At 39.9% G+C, this 17,766-nt stretch overlaps 1 protein-coding gene across 6 annotated transcripts in view; it reads left to right on the top strand.

The window, feature by feature from the left end:
- Window positions 1–17,766, top strand: part of DOCK3 (dedicator of cytokinesis 3) — a 604,983-nt gene that overhangs the window by 559,421 nt on the left and 27,796 nt on the right. For all 6 annotated transcript variants that reach the window (XM_056805016.1, XM_056805021.1, XM_056805018.1 and 3 more), the window contains 6 exons: window positions 8,316–8,457; window positions 9,554–9,720; window positions 9,923–10,009; window positions 10,727–10,906; window positions 12,999–13,082; window positions 13,331–13,447. In XM_056805016.1, the coding sequence (XP_056660994.1) occupies window positions 8,316–8,457; window positions 9,554–9,720; window positions 9,923–10,009; window positions 10,727–10,906; window positions 12,999–13,082; window positions 13,331–13,447 (777 nt within the window). The remainder of the gene's footprint in view (window positions 1–8,315; window positions 8,458–9,553; window positions 9,721–9,922; window positions 10,010–10,726; window positions 10,907–12,998; window positions 13,083–13,330; window positions 13,448–17,766) is intronic.

Raw genomic sequence — 17,766 nt, 5'->3', positions numbered from 1 at the left:
GTGAGTATGACTAGTGGTGTTCCTGACAGTGACAGCCAGCCCATCATACCTAACTCGAATTCCCAGTAAGGCTCTAATTATATTCCACAGCAGTGATTCGAAGAGCAAAGCAGGCAGGAATGAATAAAGTAACCTCCTCCGGAGAACTGAACCTCCCCCTTTCATTCTAATGACCATCGTGCATAAAACATTTCTGAAATGGTCTGTTTAGCTATGAGCATCGGACTAGATCGCATGATAACAATGGTGATGTAGACCAGTGAAAGGAAGATTAGGTGAAGATGTATTTCAAACAAGAAGCTTCCCCGGAAAATCCAATGCAATCGATTCTAGTCCCTTACCTCGGCTTTCATCCTGGTTTTAGGGGTTTGACACACAGACACAAACCTGCTTCATTGGGATAGCCCAGTGGATACAGCACCAGGCCTGGAAACAGGAGGTCCTGGGTTCAACTATGGCCTCAGACATTCCTAGCCATATAATCCTGGACAAGCCACTTTACATCCTTTGCCTAGCCCTTACTGGTCTTCTGCTTGAAACGGATAGTGGGTAGCAATTCTGAGGCAGAAGATAAGGGTGTGATTTTTATGTGCTTCATTATTACTTATTTCTCCAGGGGTTCACACCATAACTTTGGTTCCAGAAGCCAAATTTTATCCAGAAATGTCAATCTGTTGGCCAATATTAGGCTCTGATATCATCCGTTTCTGCCCACCCTCGAAAAATCATAGCCCAGTCTGGCTTCCACAGCCCTCAGACTCCCATAAGGGTGGCAGATCCCTTTTTCAGGGCTTGTTTAGTTTGTGCAGTACAGACCCCAGGGCAGAATCTGGGTTATGTTCATCTGTAAGCCATTCTCAATGCATTATTTTTTTAAATGAGGATATGCAGATATGGTTTGAGAGAATCTATACATAATGAAGAAGCTTCAAAGAGAAACAGCAAATGATGTCAGGCAATTTGGGCTCCAACCAGACATTCTCCAAACTGTGTGAAAACTAGGGGTTTTTTATACATCGCCTACATATCGCTTTGGCCTCATCACACACTATATCTTCCATTTCACTGGCTTCTAGAATTGATGTTACAAAGTAGGAAATATGTCACACTGAGAACATACTTTCTGCATTTAGAATCTGCAGTGAAACAGCAGCCCTTGCTCAGATTTGTCTGCCTCTGAGGCATTGGTGCTCTCTAGGCTGTGGAGGTGTGACTGATGGTTGCAAGGTCAGAAAATGTACCCTTCTGCTTCTCATGCATTATCCACGGAGCCTAGGTTCATGCATCACCATCACCACCGCCAAGAGCAGACAAAGCCCATTGTTTTAGCTCCATCAGCTTAGTTCCTACAAACTATCTGCCTCCCTTATCCTTATAACAATAATTATCTGTTAATCTAGAAACAGAGGAAACCCATCTTTCCCTTTAAGGAAGGTGGGGAGGGAATTACTGGTTATCTTATGTAAAGTCATTAAAGAGCACCTCCTAAGAGCGATGTGAATGACTGTGAAAGGATTGACTCTTTCCAGATACTATAGTTTCCACATGGGGTCAGAGAAGCAGCCTGTTTATCAATCAAAAGCCTTACAAAATTTACTGTTCTCATGCTCCAATGATAAATTGAGGCTGCCTTTTCCCCTGACCTCATCATTTTTCCCTTCTTTCTTAGTCTATTCTGACCATTTTAGACATCTAGGTCATCCTTTTACATGTCTTTCCTTTTCTCTGAATGAAAATGACAAATGTTTGGAAATCCCATGTACTGACAAGGTTAAGAGCATCAGAAGGGAACAGCTCTTAAATGGCTGGTTTAGGAAATGTTTCCTTCTGCAAAACATTTGCAGGATCCTAGATTAATGTCTGATTGGTCCCTGCCTTAGCAAGATCTCTCCCATCTTGGGTAGGCCCCTGGAGGGAGTGGCATACTAAGAGATTGTTAAGATATTTCACCACATTTTAAGAAAATCATTGGCAAATCGAAACAACCAGAGTAAGGCAGTGAAGGAATAGGCTAGATATCATGCCATGCATGGATGGCTTGAAGGAATATGGGAGTGTATAACCTAAAGAAAAGGAAGTTCTTAATATCCTTCTTAAGGGATATAATAGTTTTTAAACTTTTCATATAGAAAAGAAATTAGGGGCAGCTAGATAGCACAGTGAATAGAGTGCCATGGCTGGAGTCAAGAGGACCACAGGTTAAATCTGGCCTCAGACACTTCCAGGCTGTGTGACTCTGGACAAGTCACTTAACCCTTGCTGCTCTTCTATATTAGAATTGATACTAAGACAGATGGTAAGGAGAGGGAGAGAGACAGAGACAGAGAGAGACACAGAGACAGACAGAGACACAGAGACAGACACAGAGACAGACAGAGACACAGAGAGAGACACAGAGACACATAGAGAGAGAGAGACAGACAGAGAGAGAGAGAGAGAGAGAGAGAGAGAGAGAGAGAGAGAGAGAGAGAGAGAGAGAGAGGGAGAGAGGGAGAGAGAGATTGAAATTATATTTCTTTTGCTTGGATCCAGAAGTCAAATCTAAGAATAATAAATAGACAGTAGAGATAGAACTTCTTAGCTGTGTGACCCAGGGCAAGTCACTTAACCCTCATTTCCTAGCACTTACTGCTCTTCTGCCTTAGGAGCAATTCACAGTATTGATTTTTTTTTTCAATACAATGAACAACTTTATTTCCAGAGGGAAAAAGATTAAATAAACAGCCCACATAGAGAAAGAGATTAAAGATTCAGAGTGCAGGATGAAACACAGAATTTCTTTTTAACATGAACAGTGATGGAACATTTTTTCTCAGTACACAGATTTGTAAATTCGTTCCCATATTTGTGATTGTCATTTTTAATTACTTTTTCCAATCTGAAAATCTTTCCAATTATTAGTGATTTGAATTACTGATTACAGTGGTGGAACAATTTTTCTTCATTAAGTTGTTGAAAACTTGAATATCTTCCTTTATAAGTTTGAGGATTGGCTCTTTTATATAAATCTGTATCTATTCTTTATATATTTTGAATATGAGACCGCTATTGGAGAAACTTACTGCAAATAATTTCCCATCTTAACAGCTTCCCTTTATATTTTTGCTACCTTGGTTTCTTCATGTGCTACAAATTCTCCATTTTATTTTGTATGATTTTCTCCACTATGGTGATGCACTCTTCCCCTCTTCATAATTTACAGAATGAATATTCACCAAGGTTCTTCTATTTCTTTGAGTTGGCCTTTCATATCTAAGTCATGTATTCATTTGGAGCTAATCCTGATCTATACAGATGTTGGATTATATCTAGTTTCTACCTAGTTTCTACCAGACTGCTTGCCAGTTTCCCCAAGATTTTGTAATGATTAGTAAAATCTAGCCCTGGCAACTGAGGTCTTTGGATTTGTCCACCACAATGTTACCAGATTCATTTGTATATTATACAGGTATATTACATATGTAATTGGTACAAGTTTTAGTGACTATCTCTCTCTGCTATAATTTCAGATTTGGTCCTTATAGGCCTCCTGACTACAATACTGGAAAAGGCTTTAGAAAGAGAAATATGAATGTACTTTTGATGAGAATGCAGATTATGTGTCAGAAGGGAACACAGAGGCCAAAAAGTCCAATTTCTGTATTTTTGAGATGAGTAAATTGCGGAATAGAGATTGTTCTTCACCCGTAATTACACAGCTAGTGTGCATCTAAAGATTTTGAACCCATTTTCCCAACTCTAAACTCGGTTCCATATCCTTTGCAATATATTGCTTTTACCTACACTGCTCTGAACATTGATTTAAATAAAAAGCAAAGTGATTAAACTATTCATACCCTTTAGCCCTCTGACTTTGCTCTGAGATAAATGATCTGGGGAAAATAATAATAACTAGTGTTTAGATACTGATGTAATACAGCCAAAGTATTTTACAAATATTGCCTCATTTTATCCTTTTGCTGACCCTGGGAGATAGGTGCTAGTACTAGTCCACTGCACAGAATTAGAAACTCAGGTAGGATTAGGTTAAATAGCTTGCCCTGAGTCACACAGGTAGAAATTATCAGAGATTAAATTTGGACTTGGGTCTTTTGGATTCAGGGCAGCCCTCTATCTACTACACCACCCAACTGGCTAAAGAAATCATTACAAAAGTAAATGTTCACCAGTTACCAAAATATTTATACCAAGAATTGGGCAAACTAACATCATGAAAAAAAAAAATAAACAGTATCCATCAATGAGACAACCACTGGAGAAATGATGGTATTGGAATATCATGAAATATTACAGAAGAATAATGAGTAAACTTGGGATTTTAGGGAGATTTAATCAATTTTTAGCACTTTGTGCACAGAAGAAATTTGTGATGTCTAATGAGATTTCTATTAAGGGAAGAGGCCTTCCATCAGTTTTATTTCAAGGAATATTTTCCCTGTATATTCAAGTCTGAGTTCCAGGTAAAGGTCTTCCCACAATTATTGCTTTTCATAAGGTTTCTTTCCAGTATGAATACTGCAAGGTCTAGTGACTCCCATCTTCCTGCAAAGGCAGGTACTGACTGAGCACATTCGGAAGTCTTCTTTCCTCTATGAATCGTCTGATGTAAACAGATGATTTCTAGTGTTAAGGGTAAATTTTGGGGTTGAGACTGAATATATTAGTTAATGGTCGCCAGGGATTTAAATTCTAAATCCCAATGAAATACTCAAGTCAGAACAGAATTTTATGGTGGTTTATTTACAATAGAAGGAAGAAATTAAGAATGAGGGAGAAAGAGGGTAGAAGATCTGCTCTAGCCTGGCCTGAGCCAGGAGGAGTTCAGAGGCCTCAGCCAAATGGCATTCCCAGAAGATTAAATCTAGCTCAGCTTCCAGCCATGAGGCCTCCTCCAAGATGAGAGGCCTCCTTGGAGGCTGGTGCCTTCAAAAGCCAGGGAAAGAGGATTCAGGCTTAACACTCCAAGTGGTCAACTAAGGGAAGCAGTCTCAGGCCTCCACACTCCAGCCCTCCAAGTCAAGAACCACCGCAAAAAGCCACTAAAGTGGCAAAAGCTTCTCTCACAGGAAGTGATGTGAAATATCAAGGCAGTTCTTTACATCACTTCCTGTGTCTCACATGTACCAATGGTGGCTTAAACTTGGCTTAGGACATCTCAGGGGATCAGTCAGTTGTTTCTGATTTGTCACTTGCTAGCACACGCAGGTCACAGACCATTCTGCCCTACAGTTAATCCTTAAGTGGGGGTGTATACATTCCTGGTTGCTAGAATTCTAAAGACTAAGCAGGATGGAGTAAATCTAAAATTCACAATTCCCCCTGATGATGTTTGGGAGACTAGTCTCCCCAATTGATCACTAAACATAATCATCTTGTACCTCTAAATCATCTAACTACAGGTGCATACAAAATTTTACCTTCTAAGAGGAAACTACAATAGAGATAAGAAGGGAATAGATGAGAGAGCCAGCAAAACCAATGTTTTGCTGGGTGCATTGACAAAAACCAATTAGGAGGCAGTCCCCTTTTGGCATAAGAGTATACATTCAAATTAAATGTTCAATCAACCTTCAGTTCAATCAACCACCCCCAAAGTTCATTCTGGATCTTCTTGATGTAGCGTAGGTTTTTTCAGGCATCTTTCTGCAAAAACAGTTCATTATCTGGATTTTAGGAGTTAGCAAGCTTTTTTCCTTGAAGATCTTTCTCGAAGAAAAAATTCGAAATCTTGGATTTCTATGAAAATACACTAGCTAAATACTTTCTTAAATAGAATTCAAATAAGGCTTGTTCCAAAGATGCATTTTCTGATTTCTAGTAAGTTCTAATAAGACATTTGAATGTATTCCCACATTAAATAATGAGATGATTTCTTTCATGTGAACTCTCTGATAGGAAATAAGGGATGACTTTAGGCAGAACAATTTTTCACATATTGGGTATTAATGTTTTTCCTCTAGTATGGCTTCTCTGATGTTCAGTGAGGGAAGAATATATATTAAGTTTTACTACATTCTAGGAACTCAGTAAGGTTTCTCTCCAGTGTGGATTCTCTGATGACGAGTAAAATGGAGTTGTGTGAAAGTCTTTCCACACTGACTGTACTCATAAGGTTTCTCTCCAGTGTGAATTCTCTTATGTATTTTGAGATTGTAGTTACATATGAAGGCCTTTCCACACTGATTACATTCATAAGGTTTCTCTCCAGTGTGGCTTCTCTAATGTGCAGCAAGACAGGATTTATTTACAAAGGTTTTTTCACATTGATTACATTCATAAAGTTTCTCTCCAGTGTGGATTCTCTGATGCTCAGCAAGAGTTGAGTTGCATCTAAAAGAAAGCCTTGATCTCCTCCACCCTCCTGGTCAAGCGGCCGATCCGGGTGCCCAGATCTTCCTTTTCCAGGCGTCCCGAATGCGCCAGAACTTCTGTCACGAAGGAAGACATCGTCTCACCTGGACCCCAGACTATAGTCCCCAGGACAGGAACACCGATCGCCACTGCCTCCCGCGCTTGGTCGCCACGCACAGCCTGCTGGGGAAGTCCACAGTATTGATTTTAAGAGAGAAGGCAAAGATTTTTTTTAAAAGAAGTTAGAGCTATAGATTTCTGCTCCATATAAGTAAAAATGTCCAAAAATAAATTAGTCTTCCAAAGCAGATAATAGATTCCCCATTATTGGAGATCCTTGAGTGAAGTCTAAGATGACCACTTGTCAGAGATGTTGTCAAAAGGAATTTCTGTATAAGTCAAGTTGAACTGAATTGATCCCTCAGCTCCCATCCAGCTGAGAGATTCTGCATGGACTTGAAAACATATTCATTGGCTCCAAAGAGATCCTTACTTAACCATTCTCCTATGACCCTAAGTACCACAAGGAGAACGAGTTCTCTAAGTTGTTACTTCATCTTCCAAAATGAAAAAAAAAAATGAAATCTAGCCTACAAATCAGAACCACTTGGTAGGACCCAACGCCAAAAGAAGCATTTATTGAAACAGTGATTGTTTGTTCTTTGAGTCATTCATTTGTTAAATACCCTATGTTCTATGCCCAGCACTGAGGGGAAAAGAAAGATGGATAAAGCATAGTAATGTCTTTAAAAAGTTTGCAGCATACTAGATGAAATAAAACAAAAAAAACCTATCATAAAAAGCAGATTATAATAAATATAGAGAAGAGGTACAAAATGCTGGGAAATATGGAGTGGGATGGGGCAAGGTAGGGATAGCTCAGAAGAGATCACTTCCTGATAGATCAAGAAAAGCATCCTGGAAAAGATGGTATATGAATTGAGCCTTGGATGATGGGTGTCACTTTAGTAGGCAGAGCTAGGGAGAAGAGCATCCCGGACATAGAGAATGAAGGAATAGTATATGATGGTTGCCCTTTGTACTTGAAGAGGATCAAAATAGCATCACTATGTCAGTGTCGATGTGCAGTGTGTCAGCTGTGACTGATGAGACCAATTGAACTCGGAATACTCTACCACAGCTCAGACGCAAACAGCCCATATGAACATTTGAGATGGAGATGTCTCTAAATTTGTTTCTCTTGAGCTACTGCAATTCTGCTTTGCTCACAGAGGGCAGCTCCTTCTTGATTCTTGCATGCCATGCCGGACAGTGTTGTGCCAGTGTCTCCTGTGCCTCACAATCAGCACCAAAGGTCTTTAGAGGAACTTTGAGAGCCTCTGTGTCACTGCTTCTGACCTCTGTGGGAGCACTTGCCTTCCATGAGTTCTCCATAAAATAGTCTTTTTGGCAAACGTGTTTGGCATTCTAACAGTATGGCCAGTCAATCAGAGTTGCATGCTCTGCAGTTGAGTTTGAATCCTTGGCAGTTCAACTCAAGAAATGACCATATCTTGCCAGGTGACCTTCAGAACCTTACTAAGATCATTCAAATGGAAGTGATTCAATTTTCTAGCATAGAATATGTTCAGGAAATGGCATTTAGCCCATTTAGGGCTCAAGTGTATTTGTATGCGTGCGATGGGCCGCACAGTTCACTGAAAAAACCACCAGATTTGTAGTCAGACGATCCAGGTTCAAACACATCTGTCACTATCTTTGTGACCTTCTGCAAGCCACACACTTTCTGTGGGCCTGCTTCTTCGTCTCTAGAGTGATGGCATTGGACTAGATGATCCCTCTGATTCCTTTTGACTCTAGATCTGTGAGGTTTCGTGTGGGAATTGTATGAGATACGGATTCATTTACAAAAGAGCTCTCTGCTAATGAAAGGTTTCAAGATGAAAGGAAACATTTCAGGGAAACAAAAAGACTTATTCCTGTATGTTGCTATTTTTTCCTAGAATAAGGAATATGTCTGTCGGGGCCATGACTACGAAAGGCTAGAAGCTTTTCAACAAAGGATGCTGAGCGAGTTCCCGCAAGCGATTGCCATGCAGCACCCCAACCACCCAGATGACTCCATCTTGCAGTGTGATGCCCAGTGTATCCTTGAAACCTAAGGGAGTAAAATATTACTGTTAATTCCTGGAGGACCAGGGCTTAATAGTTCTTTCTATATGCTTAAACCATATTGTTGAGCTTCCCATTCAACCCAATTATGATCCTAAGCTGAAGAGAGCTAGTAATACCTTAGTATTCAGTAGCGGCTCTATAGCAGAGGAAATGGATGATCCCTGGCATGGCTGGAGCAAAGAAACTTGGCCCATGCTACTTGGCTTCTACCTTTATGACTGACCAGTCACTCATTTCAGGCACACTGAGTGTTCATCAGTTATCCACCCAGTTGGCCAGGAGAGAGCACTTTGCAGTGTGGGTCATGTATCCAAGCAGCACATGCTCCAACAAATTATTCTCCTCCCACTCCTGTTTCTGATGATTTCTTTACCATCTTTTTCAAGGCAGATTGGTAGTGGTGGGGTTCTGTCCCTATGGTGAAAATTTTCGGTATGAATGAACATGCAGCAGACACAGTAACACTGCTTAGCAGCCTCTGTGGAGAGAGCCAGATGGCAGTTGATAAAATTGTGGCAGGTTTTTTCCAGAGAAGGGAGGGCAAGTGGCCTCCCATCTGGTATTTTACCAGCAAGGACTCCAAACAGTATTTTGCTTTAAGGTTGCTTGCCAGTAAAAACAGTTTACCAACAATTGAAAAGAAGGCCTACTCTCTAGTTTCCTCTCCTCCATTTTGGAAGTATCTACATTCTCTCCATTTTCATTCTTCCTTCTCAAAATAACCTGGAAAGTACGCCACCTTTATTAACTTGGGTGGGCTGAGTGTCCGCTAGATCCATGACACTAAGCCCAGGCCACCATATCAAGGACCCCAAGAACATAAGAGCTCTGCAGAGGTCTTTGGTTCCTACCACCCTTGAGACTTTTCTGCACATAGTCATGGACCCAGATGCCCTTTTGAGGGAGCAAGAGTGGAGAGCAAGTGGAACATACACATTTGCCTTCATACCTTGTGACAAAAAGAAGCAGCCTGAGCTAAATAGACCTAAAGCTTTCTTCTTTCAATGGTGACAGTCAGAGTTGGTCTCTGGAAAGTCTACATTTCCTTTAACTTTGCCCTTCTCAGATTTGCAGATCTATGCAGTGACACCAATTCCAGATTATGTGGATGTCCTTCAGATGGATCGTGTTCCGGATCGAATCAAAAGCTTTTATCGTGTCAACAATGTTAAGAAGTTCCGATATGACAGACCTTTCCATAAAGGTCCAAAGGACAAGGACAATGAATTCAAGGTAGGAGGGGTCAGGAACATCCTCAGAAACTTGGAGGATATATTCAGTAGATCATTGGGATCAATCCCCAGGTTTCCAAGAAGTTGGTAGTCCTCAGGTTCCTTGGTAAATGGCTATTAACAGCATGGGAAATTCATTTTGATTGAGAACAGGGTGTACTCCATCGGCCTCACTGCCACTGTCCTTCCTATGTCTTCTGCAGAGTCTGTGGATTGAGCGAACTACCCTAACCTTGACCCACAGTTTACCTGGAATTTCTCGATGGTTTGAAGTGGAGAGAAGAGAGCTGGTAAATGGCATGTTGCTTGTGTCTGGGCCTTATTCGGTGATGTAGTTTCATCTGAAGCATTAGCAAGCTGCTTCTAGCTTGTTGAAGCAAGTGGTTTTGTTTTGCACTAAACAAATGTAATTCAGGGATAAGACCCTGGGAAACATATAAGGATATAAATTCACATATGTAGTAAACCAGTGGCAGTGAATGGATGTGTTTGCACAGATTAAATTTTCATAAAGAAATTACTTAACTTGCAAGTTCCTACAAATTGAAAGGAAAAGTGGTTAATACCAGAGGATGCTGAAGCTATAATATTCCAAAAATAATTCTAGAGTTGAAGCTTAAATGCATGACCTCTGAAAAGTTTTGCCAAATATTACCACTAGAAAGGCAAATATGACCTTCTAATTTGCTCCTCAGTACCAAAAGACCTAAATAACACATGACTTTTCCTCTGGAGACAGTTAAAGAAATTCTTCCTTTAATTCAGAAAACTTCTGAATAAGAAAAGCTTTCAAAAATTGGAATAGACTACCCTGAGAGATAGTGAAGTGGTCACATTAAGTATGCAAGAACAGGACAAATGGCCACTATTCCAGGCTTTTAGAAAGAGAAAATTCTTGCACTGGGAAGAACGTCGGACTAGATAACCTCTAAAGTTCCTTATGATGCTTGGGTTTGGGGGTCTATAAAATGTCAATAGGATGAAGCCATGTTCTTTGTGCTTTGTAGGTTGAAGTGAGCCCTTTGGAAAATGCAATCCAGGTTGTTGAGAACAAAAACCAGGAGCTTCGGACACTGATCAGCCAGTATCAACACAAACAAATGCATGGCAATATTAACCTGCTCAGCATGTGCCTGAATGGAGTCATAGATGCTGCTGTTAATGGTGGCATTGCTCGGTACCAGGAGGTAAGTGGTCCATAGGCATTCACGCTTCCCAGTGCTCTTGTGCATGACAGCAGTAAATTATTCCAGAGGCATCAAATCCAGACAGACTCAAGAAAGAAGAAAAAGATATTTTTTTATAACATCACACTAGTGATCCAGCTTAGGTCAGGCTCTATCTAGTCTTTTTATCTAAATTTAGTTATTTGTTTGTTTGTTACATTAAAATTCCCAGGTAACTCCTTCTCTCCATCTCCTCCCCCTTTAGAGAAGGTATCATTTGACAGATGTGTGTATTTAAAACTATGCCTTGATTATTTCTATTTATAAGTTTTTTTCTGGAGATGGATATGCACAAGTCATTCTTCAAACAATATTTGTTTCTGTACATAATGTTCTCTTCGTTCTGTTCATTTCACTCTTTACAATTTTATGTCGATCTTTCCATTTTTAATTAACCTGCTTGTCATTTCTTATGACACAGTAGTATTCCATGACAATCATAGACCACAACTTGCTTAGCCATTACTCAGCTGATGGACATCCTCTGTTTCCAGTTCTTTGCCACCACAAAGAGAGCTGACATAAATATTTTGGAACAGAGGTTCTTTTCCTTTCTCCCTGATTATCTTAGGAAATAAACCTAATAGTGGTACTGTTGGGTCAAAAGGTAGACTTTCTATTAATCAGTAATCAACAATCATTTGTTAGTTTTCCATGAGTTAGGCACTGAAGATAGATACTAGATGCTGAAGATAGATAAGAATGAACCAGTTCCTGCCCTCAAGGAGCTTACATGCCATTGAAAGAGGCAAAGTATATGCAAAGTTGTTGTTCGTTCATTTCAATGGTGTCCTACTGAACTATTCCTGACCCCCTTTGGGGTTTTCTTGGAACAAATACTGGAGTGGTTTATCATTTCCTTGTCCAGATCATCTTACAGATGAGGAAACTGAGGCAAACAGAGTTAAATGACTTGTCCAGGGTCACACAGCTAGTAATGTCTAAGGCTGGATATAAACTCAGGTTTTCCTGACTCCAAGTCCTGCACTCTATCTACCATGCCACTTAGCTACCCCTATATGCATATAAATATGTACAAAATCAAATCAAAGTAAATGCATGATCATTTCAGAAGTGGGGATCAGGAAAGGCCTTACTCGTCGAGGTACAACCTCTGAGATAATGTCCTTGCTAACTAACTATTCAATTCAACAGTTGTTCAACAATTCAACAAATTAATTGAGTCCCTTCTTAGCTAATTATTTCTTTGCCTCAGAGACCTAGGAACTGGCCTTTGCCAGACTGTCAAAGATCACTGGTTCTGCAGAGCTGCCCAGCAAGGCTGTGAACCCTAAATGCTGACCTTCCCCCACATATCTGCCCCGTCCTTCTTGGTTGTGGCCTGCAGAGCAGGGCATTGGAAAGGCCTTTCATTCCTCAAAGTAGATTATTTCTTTTTTTTTTTTACTCCTCTTTGACAGCTTGGCAATCCATTTAGTCATGGAAGAATGTTATATGGCCTCTAAGAGGCACACAGGAACCGAAGCCAGCACAGGAGTAGCCTGTTGGCCTGTTTGTGTGGGAGGCCAGCGTCTGGTTTCCAGGCTTTGCTATCCCTTCCAAAGGCCAGCAGGGCCTGTCATAAAATGCCAAGTGCTATTAAACAGTGATCACTCAGCCTGACAGAGGAGCAGCATGGATGGAAGAGCCCCTCCATTCCTTCTTGGCCAAGACTCTAGAAGTAACCCCACCATGTGTGGGAGGGAGGTTTCCACAGGGAGAAGAAGCCTCGGAGCGTAGAGCTCCTAAGGCAAAAAGGGAAATCACTTCAGGCTAGGACTCTGAGAAGTGTTTCTGTCAAGGATCTCAACTATCTTTCCAATTGTGTTTTCTGGCAAAGGTTGACTGGAGAGTAACCACTACTCTGTGTTTCCCTCGAGGCTCTAATGCAAGATTGAAGATTGGAGTGTCCTTTAGTGACTTAATGTTTCCAGAAACCTTGCCAGCCGAAACTCTTTGACCCAGAAGGGAGTGGAGCTTAGGGGGAGGTGGGATGGGATTCTCCCTGTGGGGTATTGTCACCGACTCCTTTTGTCTGTCGCTCCTCTTGCAGGCTTTCTTCGATAAAGATTATATTACTAAGCACCCAGGGGATGCAGAGAAAATCACACAACTGAAGGAGCTCATGCAGGAGCAGGTACTTCTTTCCGTATTCCACTAGAAAAGAAGATTAGTGTCCAGCTAGATACATTAAGACAAAACAAATAATAATTATTGTTATTACTATTATTAATCTAACTGGAAAACTGAGAAGATGTGTTGTTGTTATTATTATTAATCTAACTGGAAAATTGAGAAGATGTGTGATCATTACATGCTTTGGGAGCATGGCTTCCCTTTTCAGCAGAATGGTCCACTGACTTTTTTTCATCTTGTTTGAAATAGGTCCACGTCCTTGGAGTAGGGCTAGCAGTTCATGAGAAATTTGTTCATCCAGAAATGCGTCCTCTACATAAGAAGCTAATTGATCAGTTCCAGATGATGCGGGCTAGTCTCTATCATGTAAGCTGATTCCTTTATTCAGTGGACTAGAGAAGTTTAATTGCATGGTCAAAATCAGTAGAAAAAAGAGTAATTAAAAGTTCTCCTCATGAATACTAATCCTAGATGGATATATAATCAGAAAAATTAAACAGGGGGGAAATGGAAAGAAAGAAAAATAAGTGACTAACAGTTATCAATGACTTTTGCGTTTGCAAAAATGGGTACCTCATTCCCAGCTGTGTGACCCTGGACAAGTCACTCATGGTCCCACTGAACAGACCAGGTTTGCTATCTAAGGGCCAGTCTAGAGAGTATAGAGTATAGGTAGACTCGCTAGTTATTTAGTCATGGCAGCCCATGAAACAAAGAAAAAGTGTGAATGGGCCTCAGTCCTGTGCATCTTTCTTTTATTCTTCTAGTGATGATGAAGGAGTGCTGCAAAAGGGAGGAAAGAGTGCTGGTAATCACTGCAGATGATCTAGAAACATGAGTTTCATTGTTGGTGCTTTCAGTACAAGGTCCAATGACCAATGAATCAAGTTTCTATTGGAGAAATTTAACCCTGTTAATATTGGCATTCTCACAATAAATTAAATCAAAAGATGTAAGGAAAATGCAGTTAAATGAAATTGAAGACTCCCAGGTTCTCCTTAGAGAGGACTTAAAAGGAGTTGGTAGAGTTGTTTTCATCATGTAATCCAAAGGAAGGCTGAAACATCATTTCATAGAAGACTTACTCATTTCATTTTACAGTGCCTGTGATGACTAGAAGCAAAAACGCCACCATAAGTATAATTCCATCCTTTAAAATTTAAGGTCCTAAAACAACATCAGAACCTTGGTCCCTTTTTACAAGCTCTACCCATAGACCCTGCATACCACACCCACAAATACACCCACACTATCATTTCTAGCTGCCAGGTATCTATTTCTGCATACAGAGGAGGTCAAGTGGCTGAGCAGATATTATCCTAGAAGCCTGCTTCAAGTAAATTCTTATTCCCAGCCTCCCCTGAATATGGGTAGAGAGCAAACAATGCAGGACACACAAAGAAATAACTATCTGAGACTCATTGCCATGAAGAAACAAAATAGGTAATTAGATTAAATTCAATTCAGCAAATATCTATTATGTACTCCTATCTTCTAGTCTTTGGGAGTTGGACTCTATTTGCTTCTTTTTGCATTTGAATGTGGGGGGAAAACTGTCAAATGATCATTAAAGGCAGCTAAGTAGATAGGATCTGGAAACCCATCCTAAATAAATTGAATCTCAGTCTGGAGCTCCTGGTAACTGAACCCTCACCTCAGTACAGCAAAGAGGTATAACAAACAATTTTCCATAGCAGTCAGCCTAAAACAGCGAACAGAAAAAGATAGACTGAACACTTGACCTCAGAAATGAAAGAGGGTAAGGAGAATTTTACAAAGACCTTCAGAGAGTGTGGCAAGCTTCTGCCAGTACCAAGTAACATCCACCTCTGCAGAAAGGAAAGATTGGTCTCTGTCCTAGAAGAAAAGATGAAAGACATAAAGAAATACATTTCTTTTCTGTAGATGATGAGAGAGAATGAGGTATTCCTTAAAAGGATGGGAGGAGAAAGTTTTAAGGAAATGGAAAGAAGGATGGAAAGAATTAGAGGAAAATCAATATTGTTGTTGTTGAGCTATCAAGGATCCTTCGAGTTCATCTAGTCCAGCCCCTTCATCTTACAGATTTGGTAAGACCAAGAGAGATTCAGTGACTTAGCCATGGTCACAAATATAGTAAATAACAATATAATAATTCAAACCCAAATCCTCTGGACTCCAAATCAAATGCTTTTCTACTATGCTGCCTGTGTTAAGAGGTTTAAAGATACCCAAAGAAAGAAGGGAGGGAAGACTACTGAATATTTTGGAGCAAAGTAATAAAAATACAGCTCTTCCAATAGAGGAAGAAAACATTCCTTCTCAGAAGGAAATCAGCTTTTTGTATTCCAAAGAATCATGGCATGAATACTCAGGGGCTGTCAAGTGATACTAGTAAGAGTTGGAGGAAGAAGAGGCAGAACATGGCAATTGGTGATTACCTTCTTTTTCTTGTGACTCCCTGGATTACCTCCTTCTTAGCCTGCCCCCTCCATCTCTGCTTGTTTCTTTGTTGGCCCCAACATATTTCTAAACCATACTTTGTATATACATCCAACCGTCCTTTGTCCATTTCAGTTTAGAATGAGGTTTATCTGCCTACTCCTACCACCTCTTCCTCCATATTTGTATACTTTTCTTCTTACAAACTCCAGTTACGAGATAGAGCAAGCTCTAGCCCCTTCTGTCTCCATTCTGTACCGTTGTATTCCTTTTATCCTTCCTTCTTTTTTCTCATTTAAAACCCTGAGAACCAAATTAATCTATCCCTAAATCCTTTGTTTTTCTTATTTATCTCATTTATTATCCTTTGAAGATATTAAGGCTCTGAAGGACATTTATTTCTTCTCCCCCTATTAGAATAACTACATGTGATCTCTCCATCTATCACACAGCTCCTTCCAATTAATTGTTCAAGTAAATTTACCTTTCTAAGTCTCTCTTGACTCTCATGTTTTTCTAAAATTCTTAATTGGCTCTGGCATCTTAATCAAAAATATCTTATATTTCATAGAAGATCCATTTTTCCCTGTAAGATTATACTCAGCTTTAGTTATAAAATAATCTTTTTTGCCTTGTGGGATATTGTAGCATTTGAAGAGCTCCTCTAATTTATAGTAGAAGCTGCCAGGACTTCTGTGATCTTAACTGTGGTTCTTTGATATCCAAACTGCTTCTTTCTAGAGCTTGTAGTATTTTTTCTTTGGCATGAAATCTCTGGACTTAGGTTGTGATATTCCTATAAATTTCCTTTTGGACTTTCAGGAAATGATCTGGATTCTTTTTAGCTTTACTTTTTCCTTCTGGTTATATTAAGTCTGGGCAGTTTCCAATTATAATTCCATAAAAAAAAGTATTCCTACTTTTTTCTTTCATTTTTTATTTTATTTAATTAATTTAGAATATTTTTCCATGGTTACAAGATTCATGTTCTTTCCCTGCCCTCCCCAACCCCCCTGCCATAGCCAACACACAATTCCTCTGGGTTTTACATGTGTCATAAATCAAAACCCATTTCTATATCATTAATATTTGCACTAGGGTGATCATTTAGTCTATATCCCCAATCATATCCCCATCGACCCATGTGATCAAGCACTTGTTTTTCTTCTGTGTTTCTACTCCCTCAGTTCTTTCTCTGGATATGGATAGCATTCTTTCTCCTAAATCCCTCAGAATTGTCCTGGATCATTGCATTGCTGCTAGTAGAGAAGGTACATTCGATTGTACCACAGTGTATCAGTCTCTGTGTACAATGCTCTCCTGGTTCTGCTCCTTTCACTCTGCATCAATTCCTGCAGTCGTTCCAGTTCATATTGTAGTTTTCAAGGAATCCGATGATTCCTTAATTATCTCCTTTTTCCAGGTCATTTTTTCATATCAGATATCTTATATTTTCTTTTAAAAAATCATTTTATTCTACTATTCCTTGCTATCTAGTCACAGAGTCGGTGATTTCTATTTAGTCTATTCCAGTTTTCAAGGAATCTATTATTTGGGTAATGGCTAAGGTTATCCATAACTTGAGTAAAGTTTATCACTTTCTCTTGGAAGCCATTTATTTTCTTTCCAATTCGTTCCTCCAGAGCTTTTATTTCAGTTTTTCTTTCTTCATTTCTTCTAGGCATTCATGTAGTCCTTGCAGAAAGTCTATTTTTTCCTTTGAGTCCAAAATTATTGTAGAGATGCCAAAATATCCAGGCAATCTAGCCACTTTTTGTGGCTCCCAAAGGCTTTACTGGGGAGCCCTCCTTAGACACAGAGCTTTACAGGATCTGTGTGTATCTGGTCTAATTCATTAAAACTTGTAGAGAGGAGCTACTAATTTCTCTGCTTGGACTGGCATTATCTTTACTGGTTCCCCCCCCCCTTCCTATTGGGTTTCTTGACCTTTTCATGAAGTTCCAGGGATAAAAGAAGTCATTAGCTACAGTGTCTCATTGGATTTCTTGATCATTGTGTGGTGTGGCAGGAATTCCATGGTATTGCTAGAACAGATATGTGGGAGTTGGGCAGCCTGGATGTTCAGGGAGCCATCTTGGCCAGAAGTCTTCCTGTAATATCCTCCTGTCTTCCCAGGGCATCTGTGTGGGACATGTCGAAGCACTTCAGCGGTTTATCCAACAACGTATTGGAGGAAGCCCCCCGTACTATTCTTACTGAAAACTTGATGAATCAAGCACTATATGCAGAAATGAGATAGCATA

This window comes from Monodelphis domestica, chromosome 7, assembly GCF_027887165.1.
Source record: "Monodelphis domestica isolate mMonDom1 chromosome 7, mMonDom1.pri, whole genome shotgun sequence".
Taxonomy (NCBI): Eukaryota; Metazoa; Chordata; class Mammalia; order Didelphimorphia; family Didelphidae; genus Monodelphis; species Monodelphis domestica.
The sequence above is the reverse complement of the archived record's forward strand: the minus strand, read 5'-3'. Positions and strand labels throughout refer to the sequence as shown.